The 16,653-nt window shown below is 42.0% G+C and overlaps 1 protein-coding gene across 6 annotated transcripts in view; it reads left to right on the forward strand.

Annotated features, from left to right (window-relative positions):
- The window catches only part of SPATA5 (spermatogenesis associated 5), a 290,334-nt gene that overhangs the window by 54,086 nt on the left and 219,595 nt on the right, over positions 1-16,653 (forward strand). For all 6 annotated transcript variants that reach the window (XR_004645908.1, XM_034772170.1, XM_034772171.1 and 3 more), the window contains exons 12-13: positions 14,387-14,440; positions 14,919-14,998. Coding sequence is in view for 5 of the 6 variants with exons in the window: in XM_034772170.1 (XP_034628061.1) it covers positions 14,387-14,440; positions 14,919-14,998 (134 nt within the window). In the remaining variant the exon portion in view is untranslated. The remainder of the gene's footprint in view (positions 1-14,386; positions 14,441-14,918; positions 14,999-16,653) is intronic.

The following is a 16,653-nucleotide window of genomic DNA, read 5'->3' on the forward strand; positions in this document are numbered from 1 at the left end:
ACTTTATATTCTATGTTGTAATTGAAATCAATATAGTTGGAAAATGTAGAAAAGCAACCAAAATATTTAATAAATTTCAACTGATATTCTATTGTTTAACAGTGCGATTAAAACTGCGATTAATTTTCTTAATTGTGATTACTTTTTTTGAGTTAATTGTGTGAGTTAACTGTGATTAATCGACAGACCTAATTTTTTTATAAGTCAGTAATGACAAAATAGTGCCTAAACTTCCAGAAAACTCCGGTCATTAAAATAGTAAACAAGTTACAATCCAGCTCTAAAGTGAGAGACACTGAGTGTAGTAAACAAAACTAGTTATAACAGCAGTATTTTAAAAGTTGATAGCAAAAAGTGTGTGCACATTAGCAGTGAGCAAATTAGGAATGCAGATGGTGCAGAATATACATCTTAGATATTATTGGTATTTAGTTAACTGATCCAACTTGGGTAAACAATTCTGGTATAAAAAATAGTCATGATGCGTGGTTATTTATTTATTTTTTTTTTTTTAAAGAAGATCCTTTAAGCTCTAGCTCTTCTTTTTCCAGTCATCAGCGGTTACAAAAATATACACAGTACTCAGAGCTCCTGACTTCATCTCGGCTTGTGCTGACTTCCTAAGTATCCCCCTGCAGATGCCTTTGTGCCTCTCTCTGCGTTTGACATGTGCTTAAGTTTAGTTTGTCATCTGGTCAGTTACGTCAAAATATTTTCCAACTGAAATTTCCTCTGCCTTTCTCCTTTGTTCTTGGCTGCAGCAGTTAAAACAGATTAATGAGGTTTGGAAAGGCTGGCTGCCTTACTTTATGAAGAACTGTCATTGAAGTTCTAGAAGAAGATCGGTTATCCTTCTGACAGGATTTTCAGCAGGTCCTTCATTAGTTGCCTTTCTGAGCAGAAGCATCAAATAAGAAAGTTCAGCAGCCATGACTAGCTGAGCAAAGGGCATTTAAAAGAAAAAAAATTGCATCAAGGTCTTATGAAAAACTGTCGCAGACCCATTCATTAAAAATAGTAATAACCCCCCAAGATTTCAAACCTGCCTTACTTTATTAACAAATATTGAAACTAACATATAACCTCTATCTGAAAATTATCTAATCTTTATATAAGGTTTTCCAAAGCAGTAGCAATTTGAAACATTTTAATTAACTCATTTGAACTCAAGTGAAAAATACTCTTTTAATTTTAATTAAATAGTAGAAGTAAAAGTAAAACATGTCTCCTGTTCTATTAATTTAGAGGGCATATATGGGCTAACGGTGTTAACATACCCAGTCACTTTCCAACACTGAACAGTTCTAAACAAGGTTTGGGATTTGGTATACAGAGATTTCAGCCTGCTTAGTGCCATGGCAAACACAACCATTAAAAATTGTTTTAACCTTTTATTAAAGATACACAAAAGAAAGAGAAAAAAACAGTTTAAAGCATTTGAAATTAAATAAGGCTTTCATTTTAACAACATCCTGTGTTCCATTTCCCTTTAGCTGGAGAGAGTTTTTAGAAGGAAAAAAAACCTTTGTTTGACAGTCTCTTCGATGGTATCAAAGATCATAAGAACTGTCCTTTTTAAGGGAAAAAAGAAATCAATTAAGATGGGCTGGGCTGGAGCTGTTGTTGTAAAAGTCTGATTTTGTTTCCTAGCAGACAAGAGGCAAATGCACACAAAAGGGAAGAGAAAACAACAGCAAAGATAGAAAACGAGGCTTCTGTCTCTGGTGTTCACTTTCACTTACATTTTCACTGCTGGAAAGAAACAGGCACGGCACACGTTCTTATCAACCAATCCAAGACCTGGCAAACTTTATGCCAGAATCAGGCTGTTTAGGGCATTACTTTTAGTTGCCTCCTTCTGGTCACAGGTTTACAGACTTGTTGCAAAATTACAGTCTTCGCTGGCTAAGCCAGGCTTGTATTTCACTGAAAGAAAAAAAGGAGAGGGACAGAAAAGAGAAGAAATAAGATGGGGAAGGAAAAGGAGACTTTGTGGGGGGAGAAGGGGAACGCTCACTTCCAAGAGATGATGGGGGTTGATGTCCTCTCTCTGGCTTGGTCTGGTCAGGACATCTCTCAGAATTAGGATGAAGCAGGTCCAGGGTCCCAGGAGACAGTGGGGATGGCAGCCATGATGTTGAAGCTTGCTCCTTCCCCTTCTTTCAGCAAGCCAGTATAGCAGTAGCCTCTGTCTTTTGGTCTGTGTTTTGCACCAAAGTCTTTGATTAAGAACCCTAAAAGGGAGTTCTGGGCAGAATAGCCCATTCTCTCACTATTTTGTCCACAGTTAGACCAAATTTCTGACACACCAATTTTGGTTGATTTAATTTTCAGTCTCACAAAGCTCTTGTTTACCAGGCATGATCTTAATTAACACAGTCCGGCTGCTTCAGTAGGCCTTTTTGTTTGGATTAATTCTTTCTTTCTGTCTCCCCTTTTCAATTTTTCCCATCAGCATTTATTATTATAGGTTATTGTGACATTTTATGAGCTTTCACTCTCTTTTTACAGTTGAGCTGACAATTAGGGTAAGTTTGTAGGCCGAATTATCACAGCACACTCTTCCCACCCCAAAACTTTGAATATGTAACATCAATCTAATGGAAACTGACTGAAAATTAATCTTTTATCTTTGCTTCCATACCCTTCTGCTATCACCTATCAAACTTATTCTTACAGACACTTACCCACTCTAGGGAGTATACAGTGTGGGATTTTAAAATTAATAACTACTTGGCACTTATTGGTAGATTTTAAAGCATCGAATAAACAGTCCTTATCTCTGTTTTGCAGATTCATGCCTCATTTATAAACAAAAGTTGTATTGCTTTAGCTATACTGGTATAGTTAAAGTAGTACAATGCTCCCTAGCGTGGATGCAATTATACTGGTGTAAAGGTGCTTATACTGGTATAGCCTACTCCTGAACAGGATGGGGAATACATTGTACTGTTATAAGACACATGTATACCAGTATACATGTATCCACACTAGAAGTTGCACTAGTATAACTATGTTGGATAAAAAAATCACACCCCTTACTAAAATAGTTATACTGGTACAAAGTCTGTGGGTAGACCAGGCCTAAATGACTTGTATTGCAGAGAGGAGAGATTTGAAATGAAGTATTAATTTTTTTTTTTTTTTGAGTGATGGTTCCTATTGTATTCCACTGAGGATTATGCGACATGCACTCGGAGCCGGACCTTTTCAAAGTTGTATTGTTCGGTGGTCCGCACATGTGCTCTTGTATTGTCTCGTGGTTTCACCTGAGGCAGTAAAGAGCGGGGTGGACCGACAGCATCTCTAGTTCCTTCTCGCGGCCGCATGGTCCAAGTTGGAGCTTCTGCTGACCTCTCATTTTTAGTGATGTATTTTCTGAAAATGGAAAAAAAACGAAAAAACAAAACCTGTTCATGCTTTTGCTCATAGTTAGGATTTTATTATTTTTTGTTCTTTGTAATTCCTAGCAATTTTTAAAATTAAAGATTTGGGATGCCACTTTGGATGTTTTTCCCGCCAAACAATCCTTCCCTCCCCCCCCCGCCCCCCCCGGCCCCCGGTCTGGGTATTGGATTATTCTGAAGACTCTGGAATTCAAAGTCTGTGCTTTCTGCTCTCGCTCATTTTCCATCAGAGACAAACACCAGTGCTGCTTGTACTCCTTGGGAGAAGCCCACGTTGCTTCCAGATGCAGTATCTGTCTCTTTCCCTGCCTGTACATGCAAAGGCTGAGCTCTCTGCCTCAAGAAGCACCTCATGGAGGTAACCATGGGGCAGAAGTCGGATCCTGACTGGGGAACCCTCCCTTTGCCCCATACATTGGCCTGAGCAATCCAAGAACGCTTGCCCTACTCAGAGCCTCTGTCTGGATGTGCTGGTACCAATCCTGCAGACCCCGTTGTGACGTTGTGCAGTCTATATGGTTTTATAAAAACATGATAATAGGTGAATATAATGCAACTGGGATATGCTTCCTGCAAAAGGTCTCTTGTAAGGTATCGTTACAAAGCTTATAATCTGAGTGTGATCATCCTATTTGTATAAATGTACCACTCTTGTATCTAAAACTAGAAGTATAAAATATAACTCTGAGGGCCTATTGTAATTATGTAAAGTGTGGGCCATTAATGATGGTTTGGAATCTTGATGACTCCCATTAACAAGAACCATTGTCTGCAGATGGCTGTGTTTACCTGTGAATCTTTCTGTATATGTGTGTGCTGGCAAGTGGGCAATGAAGTCTTGCAGTGACATGTGTTCATGTCACCTAAACTGGAATCCATCTTTAACCTGGTGCTTTTCCAATGGGGGGGTGGGTGGGGGTGGAAACCCAGAGGGACAAAGGGTTCCCGCCTTATGCAAAAGATATATAAAGGGGTGGAACCAGAACAAAGGGAGAGAGGAGCCATCATGAAGAATCCCCTAGCTATCACCTGAGCTGGAACAAGAGCTGTACCAGGGGAAAGAATTGTGCCCAGGCCTGGAAGATGTCCAGTCTGAGAAAAACTTACTGAAGCATCTCTGAGGGTGAGATTATCTGTATTTAGTTTGATTAGACATAGATTTGCGCATTTTATTTTATTTTGCTTGGTGACTTACTTTGTTCTGTCTGCTACTACTTGGAACCCTTAAATCCTACTTTCTGTATTTAATAAAATCACTTTTTACTTAGTAATTTACTCGGAGTATGTATTAATACCTGGGGGAGCAAACAACTGTGCATATCTCTCTGTGTTATAGAGGGCGAACAATTTATGAGTTTGCCCTGCATAAGCTTTATACAGGGTAAAACTGATCTATCTGGGTTTAGACCCCATTGGGAGTTGGGCATCTGAGTGCTAAAGACAAGCACACTTCTGTGAGCTGTTTTCAGGTAAACCTGCAGCTTTGGGAGAAGTGATTCAGACCTTGGGTCTGTGTTGGAACAGACCAGAGTGTCTGGCTCAGCAAGACAGGGTACTGGAGTCCTGAGCTGGCAGGGAAAGCAGGAGCAGAGGTAGTCTTTGCACATCAGGTGGCAGCTCCCAGGGGGTTTCTGTGATTCAACCTGTCACATCCGTGTCGGGGACAAGCCATGAGTCATGGAAGCATGCTCGTAAGCATGGCAGTAAGTCTTCCTCTAAATCCAAGAAGGATGCTACATTGTCTAAATGTTCTGGCCACAGAGGAGCTACGCATTCCAAGTTGTACAAGAGTGATAAAAGGCTGCACCGCTCAACAGATCTGCTGGTCCCGGTGCTGGATCCGTGTACTCCTCCTGCTTCAGCTCCACTGGCATCCCGTGAATTCAGTCCTGAGACAGGTGCCTTTACCAGTTCCAGTCCCATCAATAGACTGGATACCATTGACTTTGGGGAGACTCGGAAATGCTCCAAGCCCTCATGAACTGTTTGCCTGGGAAGGAGCAAGGTCTCTGTGTGTTCCGGTGCACTCACCTCTGTAGAGGGCTTCATCTCCTGCATTACATCCACCATCTGCTGGCCGTATCTTTCTAACACATCCCATTCTGATGGCTTTGTCGGCATCGCCATTCTTACAAGACTCCAACTCCTTTGAATCTGAGGACCCGGACGTTCAGCACAGTCCACTGCTTCTGTTCCTGAAACAGGACTACCAGAGTTCCAATGACTCTGTGGCATTTTCCTCTCTTGCCTTACCCAAGAAGTTAATATCCGGCTCCTTGGGCACAAGTACAATAGCAGCAGGACCAACCGGCGTGGCCATATTGGAGCTCATGGCCCCAATATTCGCCTTTGGAATGGTCTCATTTGGCTCTGGAGAACTCCCCTGCTTCACTGCTCCACCCTTCATCAGATAGACATTTGAAAATGGGGTTAGATGTTGCGCCGATCAGCCTGGCTCTGATGGTACTGGTGGATCTAGAGAGATTCCTTTTGTCATCTCCAGACACAGCTTTCTCATCATAGTCTTTCTCCCCACCAGATGACTATCTATCATCACTTTCAATAACTAAGGCTGCGAGTGTGTCTCGGAGGTCACAGAAGTCACTGATTACGTGACTTTCTGTAACTTCTGCAGCAGCTGGTTCTGTCTCTCAGGCAGCCCTTGGGCCAGCAGCAGCAGTTTGGGTGTGTGGCAGGGGGCTAGGGGCAGGGGGTTGGGGAGGCACTTATCTCGGGGTGGGAGGCTCCCTGGCTCCCACTGGCATGGCCCCCCCTGCAGCTCCTAGACAGTGGAGGGGCTGTGGTGGGGCCGGGGGGGTCTTTCGTGCTGCCTGTGCCTGCAGGCCCTGCCCCCGCAGCTCCCATTGGCTGCGGTTCCTGGCCAATGGGAGCTGCAGCAGCCAGTGCTTGTGGCGGGAGCAGCGGAGCCCCTGCCCTGGCCCCTGTGCCGCCTAGGAGCTGTAGGGATGTGGAGCCGGATAGGAAGCCCCTGCCAATCCCCCATCCCTAGTGGGGGTCCCGGACCACCGCCCCCAAGCACCCACCGCCCCGCGCCCAGGTTTTAGTCATGGTGGGTATTTTTAATAAAGGTCATGGACAGGTGAATTTTTATTTACGGCCTGTGACCTGTCCATGACTTTTACTAAAAATACCCGTGACTAAAATGTAGCCTTATCAATAACTCCTATGGAGAATAGCCAGTGCTCTTGAGAGCCCACTGAAAGAGGTGCAAAACAGTCAGCACCAGTTACTAGACATTCTGCACGCATCAGCACCAGCAAAGGTGGCCTTACCAATCAACAGTGCCGTTCTTCAACTGGGACATATTGTTTGGCATACCTTGGCTATATGTGCACTGACCCCGAAAGGGTCTGAGAAAAGGTACTACGTCCCTCCAAAATGGTAAGAATTTTTATTTTCACATCCTTCACTAACTCCTTGGAAATACAAGCTTCGTCGGAGCAGACCAAACAATGCCACCCATGCTCCATCCCAGCAGACAAGAGGGTAAGAGACTGGACCTCATGAGTCGAAAGATCTCCGCAGCTAAACTACAGTTCCGAATCTCTAACTGCTTGGCACTGATGGCCAAGTATGATTTTTATAAACTATGGCCAGCTGGAGGAATTTGCAGATAAACTACCTCAGCAGGATTGTAGTCGATTCCAAGCAATTTTACAGGAAGGCAAGTGGGTTGCCAGGTCCATACTTCAGGTAGCAGTTGATTCAGCAGACTCATCCTTGTGTGTATTGGGGACTGGAATTGTCATGAGGAGGGAATCCTGGTTACACTCCTCAGGTTTCTCTAGAGAGGTGCAGAACACAATCCCTTTGATGAATTGCACCTCTTCAACCAGAAAACTGATGATTCCTTACACTCAGTAAAAGACTTTCAAGCCACCTTACGATCCTTGGGCATATGTATACCAGCACCAAAGAGAAAATTTTATTGCCCACCTTCAGCCCAATGCTATAAAACGCCAGACTTCTACCACCAGCAGGCCTGTGAACCTCCTCAGAAGTGCCCTAAGGTACAAAGAGCTGCCTGTCTGTTCTGGCAACACAGACCTCTGAACAACACACTCAGTCATCACGAAAGCAGTATTTCTTAATGCACCTAGAAAGCTGTCAACCACTCTGTACACCAGTGCTCCTACCCTCCACCCCTCTCGGGAGTAATCTCAAACTCTTTCTACCAGCTTGGAGATCTATAACAATGGACAAGTGGGTGTTGGATATGGTTTGACGCATCTACATCAGAGAGTTTGACAATACCTGCTCCATATCTCCTGCCCCGAGCTCCCTCAGATATCCCTCTCATGACAGTATTCTTACCCTAGAGATGGAGTGTCTCCTCCAAACAGGAGCAGTGGAGCCAGTCCCTGCAGCCTTTCGGGGCACAGGGTTCTATTCCAACTATTTCTTGGTACCCAAGAAGAAAGGGGACAGGAGACCAATCGTGGATCTCTGACACCTGAACTGTGCGATTCACAAGCCAGAATTCTGTGTGGTCACACTTGTGGCTATCATTCCTGCATTAGAAAAAGGCATATGGTTAATGGCTCTCAACATGCAAGATGTCTACTTCCATATCCACATACATCCGGCACACAGAAAGTTCCTGGGTTTCAAAGTGGGGCATTGACTCTTCCAGTACAGGGTTCTTCCATTCGGACTTACCTCCTCCCCATGATTTTTTGCAAAGCTTTTCTCTGTGGTAGCGGCTCACCTTCAACATCGGGGAATCCTTGTCTTCCCATACATGGATAACTGGCTGCATGCAGCATGGGTCAAAGAGGGAGCTCGAGCATCGATGTCCCAGCTTCTTCTTCTCCTCTCCTCCCTAGGAGAGAGCATCAACATCAAAAAATCAAATTTTGCACCCTACTCAGTCCCTGGCATTCGCAATGTCTGCATGAGCTTCTCTGCCACACAACAGATTCCAGAGCCTACTGGACCAAATAGTTCTGATAACCTCTAACCCTTTGGTCTGGGCCAGGACCTGGCCTCTCCATCCTAGGGCACGTGGCGGCATGTGCATACGTCACCCTTTCGCCCACCTGCACCTTCACTGTCTACAGCTATGGCTGCAAAGGGTCTATTCTCCAATGTACCACGGACACCATGCTTAATGTTCTTCTGCAGGTCATCTCTTCTCTTTGGTGGTGGACAAACCTGCTACAAGTCTGCTCCAGGATGCCCTTCCTCCCATCCTCGCCGACCGTGACTGTCATAACAGATACATCACTTTCAGACTGGGGTGCTCACATTGGAGTCCACAAGGCACCTGGACCATGCAAGAGGCCAGGATGCACATAAACATACTGAAAATTCCGGCAGTATGCTAGGCATGCCATATGTTCTTACCAGCTATCCACTATTGCCACTTCCCTCTCATGTTCAATAACACCACCACAATATACTACATAAACAAAGGGGCACGTGGTCCCCGCACTGCGTATGGAGGCAATTAACCTCTGGGAATGGTGCATTACACATCATATCCTTTTGTCAGCAGCCTACCTGCCTGGCACCCAGAATATGATCAGATTCTCTCAGCAGGAACTTTGCAACCGACCACGAATGGGAGTTGCACAACATGATAGTTGCGGACATCTTTGGTCGCTGGGGTACACCAATCAGAGACCTCTTTGCATCATACACCAACACCAAGAGCACCCAATATTGCCACTGGGGGGACTTTGTGCCGACTTATTGGGTGACGCTCTGGTCGTCAGTTGGTCAGACTGGACGACCTATGGCTCCCTTCCCCCACCCCCGCTGGTAGTTCTCTACAAACTCCGGTGGAGGAGCACAACAGCCATTGTGATTGCTCTGTTCTGGCCTTGGCAATTCTGGTTCCCTCTTTTTCTCTGTATGTCGAAACAATCTCCACTTCCGCTCCAGACATTTCTGGAAATGCTGACACAACAAAACGGAAGACTCAGACACCCACATCTACCTACACCTGAGGGCATGATTTTTTGATGGACACCTGCATTAGCACAAGAATGCTCGTTGACAGTGCAAGACGTCCTCTCCAGTAGCTGAAAGGACTCCATGAGGTGATTCTATCAGGCCAAATTGGCATGTTTCACCTCCTGGGCCTAACAGTAAGGTCTTGCCCTTGAAGCTGTGGGCATCCTCATGCTCTTAGACTATTTCCTCTATCTGAAAACCTCAGGACTCACACTCAGCTCTGTCAGAGTGCATACAGATGCCATTAGTGCTCTCCATCCTCCGGTGGCAGGAAATTTGACTTTTACCCACCCAATTCTGGAAGGGCCTTTTCTGTAAATATCTGCCCCTTCAGCCTATCACTTTCCAATGGGACCTCAACCTAGTCCTTACCTCTTTAATGAACACTTCCTTTGAACCACTGGCATCCTGTCTCATCTCTCTCTCCTCTTTCTGAATGGCGTTCCTTCTTGCCATTTCCTTAGTGGGGGGGGTGTTGGTGAACTGGGAGCCATTATGGCAAATCCTCCTCCTCCTCCTCCTTTCACCTCCTCTTACGTAGACAGGTAAGGGTGCCCATATTTTCATACCTGTTGACCATTTCTACTTTGAACTCTGCAAATAAGAAACCAGATATTGAATATTTAGTTTTCAGTATTGGTTATTCGACACCAAGTTCTGTTTTTGGAAGAACCTAAAAAAGTGAAGTTATTCTTGGTTTTTATTCTGCTTGAATACTATCTCTTCCCCTGAAGAAGGGAAACCTTCCCCAGGAAGGCCAAGCCTCACAATTTCAGAAATACTATTCTAGGGACCTCAATTAGGTTCCTGCCTGGGGATCTAGTATAAATGAGCTCAGTGGTTCCATTGTAGTACTCATTATATGAACCACATGCCATAGTTTAACACTGTTCAGTGTGGCACTTCATGCGATTGTTTCCAGAACTACAATATAAAGATGGACAGAGTTGTGTGGGGGAGAATTTGGAACAGTGTCCATCTGGCTCTGCAAGTTTTCCATTTTCCTGACTATCAAAACAATAAAGTTAGATGTGTTAAGGAGACATTTATTACTAGTAAATTTCATATTAACGTCAAGGTAATTACCCCAACACCTTTAGGAGGTTAAATCCTCAAACAGACCATAAAATAGGGATTTTTTTTTTTTAAATACTACTTGTCTTTGTTTCAAGGATTCCTTATTCCAGATGATGTTCTTGCATTTAAAAACTCCTTAAAGCACCCACATCATAACTGTGTGATACAAACTTATCTCCTGTTTTTAACATGCATGAAGCGGTTTTATCTTTTGTGACGTTAATCTTCCAAGATCTAATTCTGATCATATTTCAAATGCAAAAATGTTTCTTTTTTTTAATGAAAATGATTGGAGGGTTTTGGGTTGGTGAGAACAGAATATTAATCAAACAAAGCCTACATGGAAACTGTTGTCTATCCTGAGGCTGAATAAATACCACTTCATGGATATTTGAGCAGTGAACAGTGTCCCGCAATTGGCTGGATTCATGCTCTCAGGCTAGATAGCAACCTCAAAATGTTCTGCTCATTGGAATGGCTCTGATACCACTCCTTCTCGTTCCCTGAAAACTGCTTTCTCCAAATCCTTTGCTTATGTTGAAATTCGTCAGGAGATTGGTCAGGAGTATGTTCTGTTTCTTCACCTACCATATTGTGGAAGATCATCCTTCATAGAACAGAATGTAACTATTTATAGAGTAAGTCACTAAACTCTAACAGTTGTTAACAAAACCTTGTGGTCAGTGGTCAAAGGCTACTGGCCAATTTAAAAGAAATGTCATGGACACTGCATGACATAGGTCAGTGGTCAGGAGACTATCAATCAATGAGATTTGTGCAATCTGTGTCAGCCAGGTCTAAAGCAAAGCTGAAATGAATAGAAGACATGTAAGAGCCTTAAGTGACAGCAGAGTTGTTGCAGTATAGTCTTCTTAACCATCTTTCAAGAAAAGGGTGAAAACTGTTAACAGGTAGCTTTGTTGCTAATGGTCTAATGATTACTTTTTGGAGGTGTTAACAATCTTAGCTGAGGAAAGACTCAATACTCCTTCATTTGCATTTACAAACAGTGGGGGCAAAGCTCCAGCTTGCATGTCAGAGCTAACCCAAGTCCAGTTTGTATGCCTAGCTTCTTTAAGCTCTGTTTTTTGTGGTATGGATTTAGGAGTGTGACTTTGGAGTGTGGATAAGATGAAGTTTCTGCCAGCGCGTCTCCTTTTTGGTGTGTTCTTACTGCTATTCTGGACTCCCCATCACCATGTATAATAGTAGAGTTCCATGTTACTTGCAACAAAAACCCTGCTCATGAATTGTAATTTTGGTGCCATTGTTAAAAGATGAGTTTCACAAGCTTTTTGATCAGCTTGCATGGAAATACTCCGTAAAGGATGCATAGACTGTTAATGCAAAGAGAGTTCCATCCTTTGATTTTCTCTGTCAACTTGTGTTATTGTTTGATAAATAAAAAAATGCAGGGGGGGGGGGAAGTTGAATGTCAAAGTATACTAAAAAAGCACTAATTCAAAACATTTCTTCCTCTGTGGAAGAAATTCATTGCTTTGTGTTTGTCTTGATTTTTTTTAATACTTAAATATAATCTTCAAGCACATGAAATGCTATTGTACAGCAGAGTTCAGAGGTAGCAATTTTTGTTTTTAAATACCTTTTTTCCCAGTCAGAGACATGAAAAGGAATACTCTGACAATTTGATATTGTCTGTAATTTTGATGCATACTATAATAGAATCCGGTAATGCCACTGATGTCAGTAGCCCTGTTGGCTTCAATGCGACTGCTGATGTAAATGAAGATTACTTCTGTGAATGAGTGTTTGATGGACTGCGTTCACCGCTCCAAGGAAAAAACTATGGAAAAGAAATCTCTAGTCCTGGAAAGAATCTGATGAGGTTTTTCAGTGTATCGGCTTGGTTTAAACAAAAAAGCAGGCCAGAAAGAGAGAACTGCCTTTCTAGTCACTTAAGGACTTCTTGGACCCACATTATCAGATTCCTCATCTGCAAATGATCATGATGGATAGCTGAGGCCCAGAGCAGCTAGATACTGTCTACTTGAGCTACAAGCCTGTTCTGCACAGACTGCTGCATGCTTCTTTTTCTTGGTATTTACAATGAATAGGGGAAGGCCCGTTTTTGTTCTTTTTCTTCTCTGGGATAGAGGAATCCTGAGCTCTTCATCAGTTACGTGACTGGGAAATTTGAGACTGCTGAATACCTGCATGAAAATGTAATTTTTGAAATGGTTGAAATCCTGCAAAGCGTCTAGGTGACATTTTGACTTGTGCCTATCACAACAGTCATTTAAAGGGAGTTGAATTGGGGAAGCATTGTTTCTATTTCCTGCTGGCATGGTACCCTCTACTCTCCTACCAAGCTGATGTGCTAACATAGTTAGGCCTAATGTGTTATACAGAGAGGTCTGAGTATGCATTCATCCCACCTTCTACTTTGTGTCATGAACTGTTTTTCAGAAATTGCACTACCAGAAACTGTGTTTTTAATTTGTCACATAAACAGTATATTGCTTCAGTTTTAAGGCGGTCTGTACCTCTCTTCATACGCATGCAGTAACACGCACTGATCCTTTAGAATGGAACCAACTACAATATATGTTCCATTCAGTAGATGCTATCATAAGCCTGAAAGTGAGAGGGGAGAAGATTGGAAAAGTGTCACATGTTCTATTTTATAGTAGTAAACCCATCTTCTATTGATGTGTGTACTAATTCCAGACTGTTCCACTCAGAGAAAGAATGTAACAGCTGCACCATTACTGCAAATCTATAAAAACGTGTCTTTCAGTACAAATTAATGCTAGAAAGACTATTGTTTAAAGAAAGCTGTTCCATATTGCCCTGCCACTGTGACTCAAGCGTAACCTGAAGGCACTCATAACATCTGGGCATGAAAAGGTAGTTCAGTTTCCACACCCATTGGCTTCTCTGTGTAGAGTTGTGAAGAATGCTATTTGTACTGGCAGAATTGTGATGAGAACACCTGTTCACTAGAAACTGGACTGCAGCCATCAACTCATTTCACACAGAACAGCAAGCAGCCATCAGATGGTCATGACTGTAAATTGTTGTTGACATAGACCAGATTTAAATCAATGACTTATTACCAATCCCATGAAATGCTTAGTCCCATTAAGAAGTGTTATCTTTAACAATCTGGTTTACAGTAAATAGCAAGACACAGAAGGCATTGAGAGTTCTTCCTTGTTAGTTTGTTTTCATAATTGTAAGTATTTGTTTAAAATACAAACATTGACTTTGTGGTCTCAGTTCAATCCCTAGGGGCCAAGAATCCACATTACAAAAAGCACTAGCACATTTGGCAGTTTTAGCAGAGAGGTAAAAGAATGAATGGACTTGAATTCTGAACTACTTTCTCACCATAATGTATGATCTAGTACCTCCTGGTTATGTTTCAGGTGTGTTGGTGGGGCAATAGATGGCAATTTCCTCTTCCTGCTCTGGTTCAGCAAACCACTTAAGCATGTATTTAAAGTTAATCCCATGCTTAGGAGTTTTGTTAAAAAGAGACAGTTAATTAACACATGCGCAAGTGCTTTTCTGCTGAATTGGGGTCCCTGCAATGCTGTCAGTCAAGTAGCCTTCGTGATCAGTAAACTGTACTTTAATTTTTTTTAAATGCTTCTGTTCCTCATAAAACTGAAATGTAGGAATTATGATGCTAAGCCAAAATCTTCACGCAGCTTCTAAATGAGAATAAATGTCACTATAACCTGACCTACAAACACACAGTCATCTGTGTATTCAGTAATGGGACTAATGAAGGGAAACTTAGTGTGCAGAGGTGACTCTACAAAGAAATTAAAACTTTTGCAAGTAGTGATTTAGTGTTTTATGCACAAAATGCTGTGTAAGAAGATATTGATAGCGACATATCAGTAAATGAAGTTAGAATGATAATTTTAAAAAACTGTTTTCTTCTCTTCATGCAGGGACCTGAATTGATGAATAAATATGTTGGTGAATCTGAACGAGCAGTGAGAGAGGTAAGAAGATGCTAGTTGCGAGTCAGGGCCCATTGCATGTTGTGCTGGATCTATGCTCATTTTTCAATCTCTCCTATGTTAATAATACATTATCTGGTTAACCTTAAGCTTTCAAAAAAAAAAAAAAACCCTAACCAAACAAAAAAAACCCACTCTCCCTTTGACCAGGGATTTTGAGGAGAAATGAAATTTTTTTGATTTTGAGTTTTGTTTGCTTTCTTTGTGTTTTTATTTGCTTTTTGCTTTTAGAAAGTTAGTGGGGTGTCAAAATCAGGCTTACAGTGAAAGTTGCTATTGAAGCTACATTATATAGTATGATATAACTTAGCTCCAAAGTAAGTCCACTTTTAAAAAGCGGCTACAAGATGTTATTCTTGGCCCGTTAGCTTTTGGAGTTAGAATAGGATGTTTGAATGCATGACTTTTGTCCAGCAATTCTCCCACAGCCCAGTAAACTATTTTATTGTTGTTTCTCTAGATCTTCAGGAAAGCCAGAGCTGTCTCACCTTCCATTCTTTTCTTTGATGAAATAGATGCCTTGGCAGTTGAAAGAGGGAGGTAAGGAATGCTTTTACAAAAATACTCAACGTTCATTTCTGTTCTGATAAGTGACTTTAGAAATGGATTTGTTGAGATCCCAGGTTTGTCTTTCTATAATTCCATATCATATGTGTACCCTTCTCAAGTAAAAGGAGTTCTTTCATCACTGCCAGTCCAGCATACTCAACCTGGCATCTGAAGGCAAGGTGATGGTTTCTTCTTTTCTCACATCATTACCAGTAATAAAGATTCTCACATCATTACCAGTAATAAAGATTCTGCAGAGCAACTCCATATCCTTCAGTTCCCTTCAATGGCAGGGATCTGGACTACCTGCTATTTAGTATCAGGTCTTGTCCATTGCTAATTTCTGAGTTCCATTAATTGCACTAAACCAAAGAGAGTTCAGAAGTTTGTCCTGCTAAAGAAGGGTAGAAGTTTTTAGTTGGTGTAATTAAATTCAGACTTACGACTGAAATAAGGAAGTAAAGCAGCAGAGTAATTCCACTGAAGTCCAGTTGAGGTGCTTTGCTGGATTGGGGCCTTGATGGAATGATTTCGAAGCATCTATGTCCTTAAAATGTAAAGTGAAAAAATCCTGTGTTGCTGAGCAATAATGCTAACAATCTTTTCATAACGTCTTGCACTAAACCAAAGAGAGTTCAGAAGTTTGTCCTGCTAAAGAAGGGTAGAAGTTTTCAGTTGATGTAATTTACTTCCTTATTTCAGTAGAAATAGTATATTTTTTTCAAATGTACCTACTTCCTCTTATAACTTAAGCTTGTGCAATTAGATTTGCTATGGTTTAAATTATTTAAAACAATTTCTTCTCATTAGTAGCCTGTGTGGTACTTGTTGCATGTTACCTTCTCCTCATTCATACAAATCCAATCAATTTACTGGGCGGTACTTTTATTATGATCATACTAGCCCCAAGTGTTGCCAATAAGGCCTGGTTTACACTTAAAACTTTTACCAGCACAGCAGTGTTGGTCAGGAGTGTGTGTGGGGGAGAAAAACACCCACCTCTAGTGACATTAGTGTTGACAAAGCCCCCAGAGTAGATGCAGCCATGCTGACAGAAGAGGGTTTCTGTCAGCATAGGTAACATTGTTCAGGGAGGTAATGTTCCTACACCTGCAGAAAAACTCCTTTCTGTTGGCATAAGCTGTATCTACACAAGGGACTCTGCCAGCATAGCTATACGGGCATAGGCTCTCTAGGTAGACTTAACCTAAGAGTTTGACTTCGGTGAGAGAAGTAGCAGGCTCTGTATCCATACCAGTTTCTGTAGAGGATACCAGAAAAATGGGAAGACAGGGATAAAAGATGTCAGTGGGACTCTTCATCAGTTTCAATACATTGTTTAGTGTGTGGTGGTAACTTGTGTTGAACACAGCTATATTCTAAAATCATTTACAAATAAATCCGTATTTTCTCCTGAAATTTCAAAAGTTGGCACATGGTACAAGGCTTCCCCATCAGTTTCCTTCTCAATATATAATTTCTGCAACTAGAAAATTTGTAACTTTCTAGAAATGTTAACAGTACCCTAATAAATCATTAGAATCACCAGCCTTCTTATCACAATAGATGTGCAAAAAATGTGTCTTGGAAGAAAGCCAAAATAACAAATCTACCCATTACAGAATTGTTAATGTATTTAATGTTTA

This window comes from Trachemys scripta, chromosome 5, assembly GCF_013100865.1.
Source record: "Trachemys scripta elegans isolate TJP31775 chromosome 5, CAS_Tse_1.0, whole genome shotgun sequence".
In the NCBI taxonomy this organism is placed as follows: Eukaryota; Metazoa; Chordata; order Testudines; family Emydidae; genus Trachemys; species Trachemys scripta.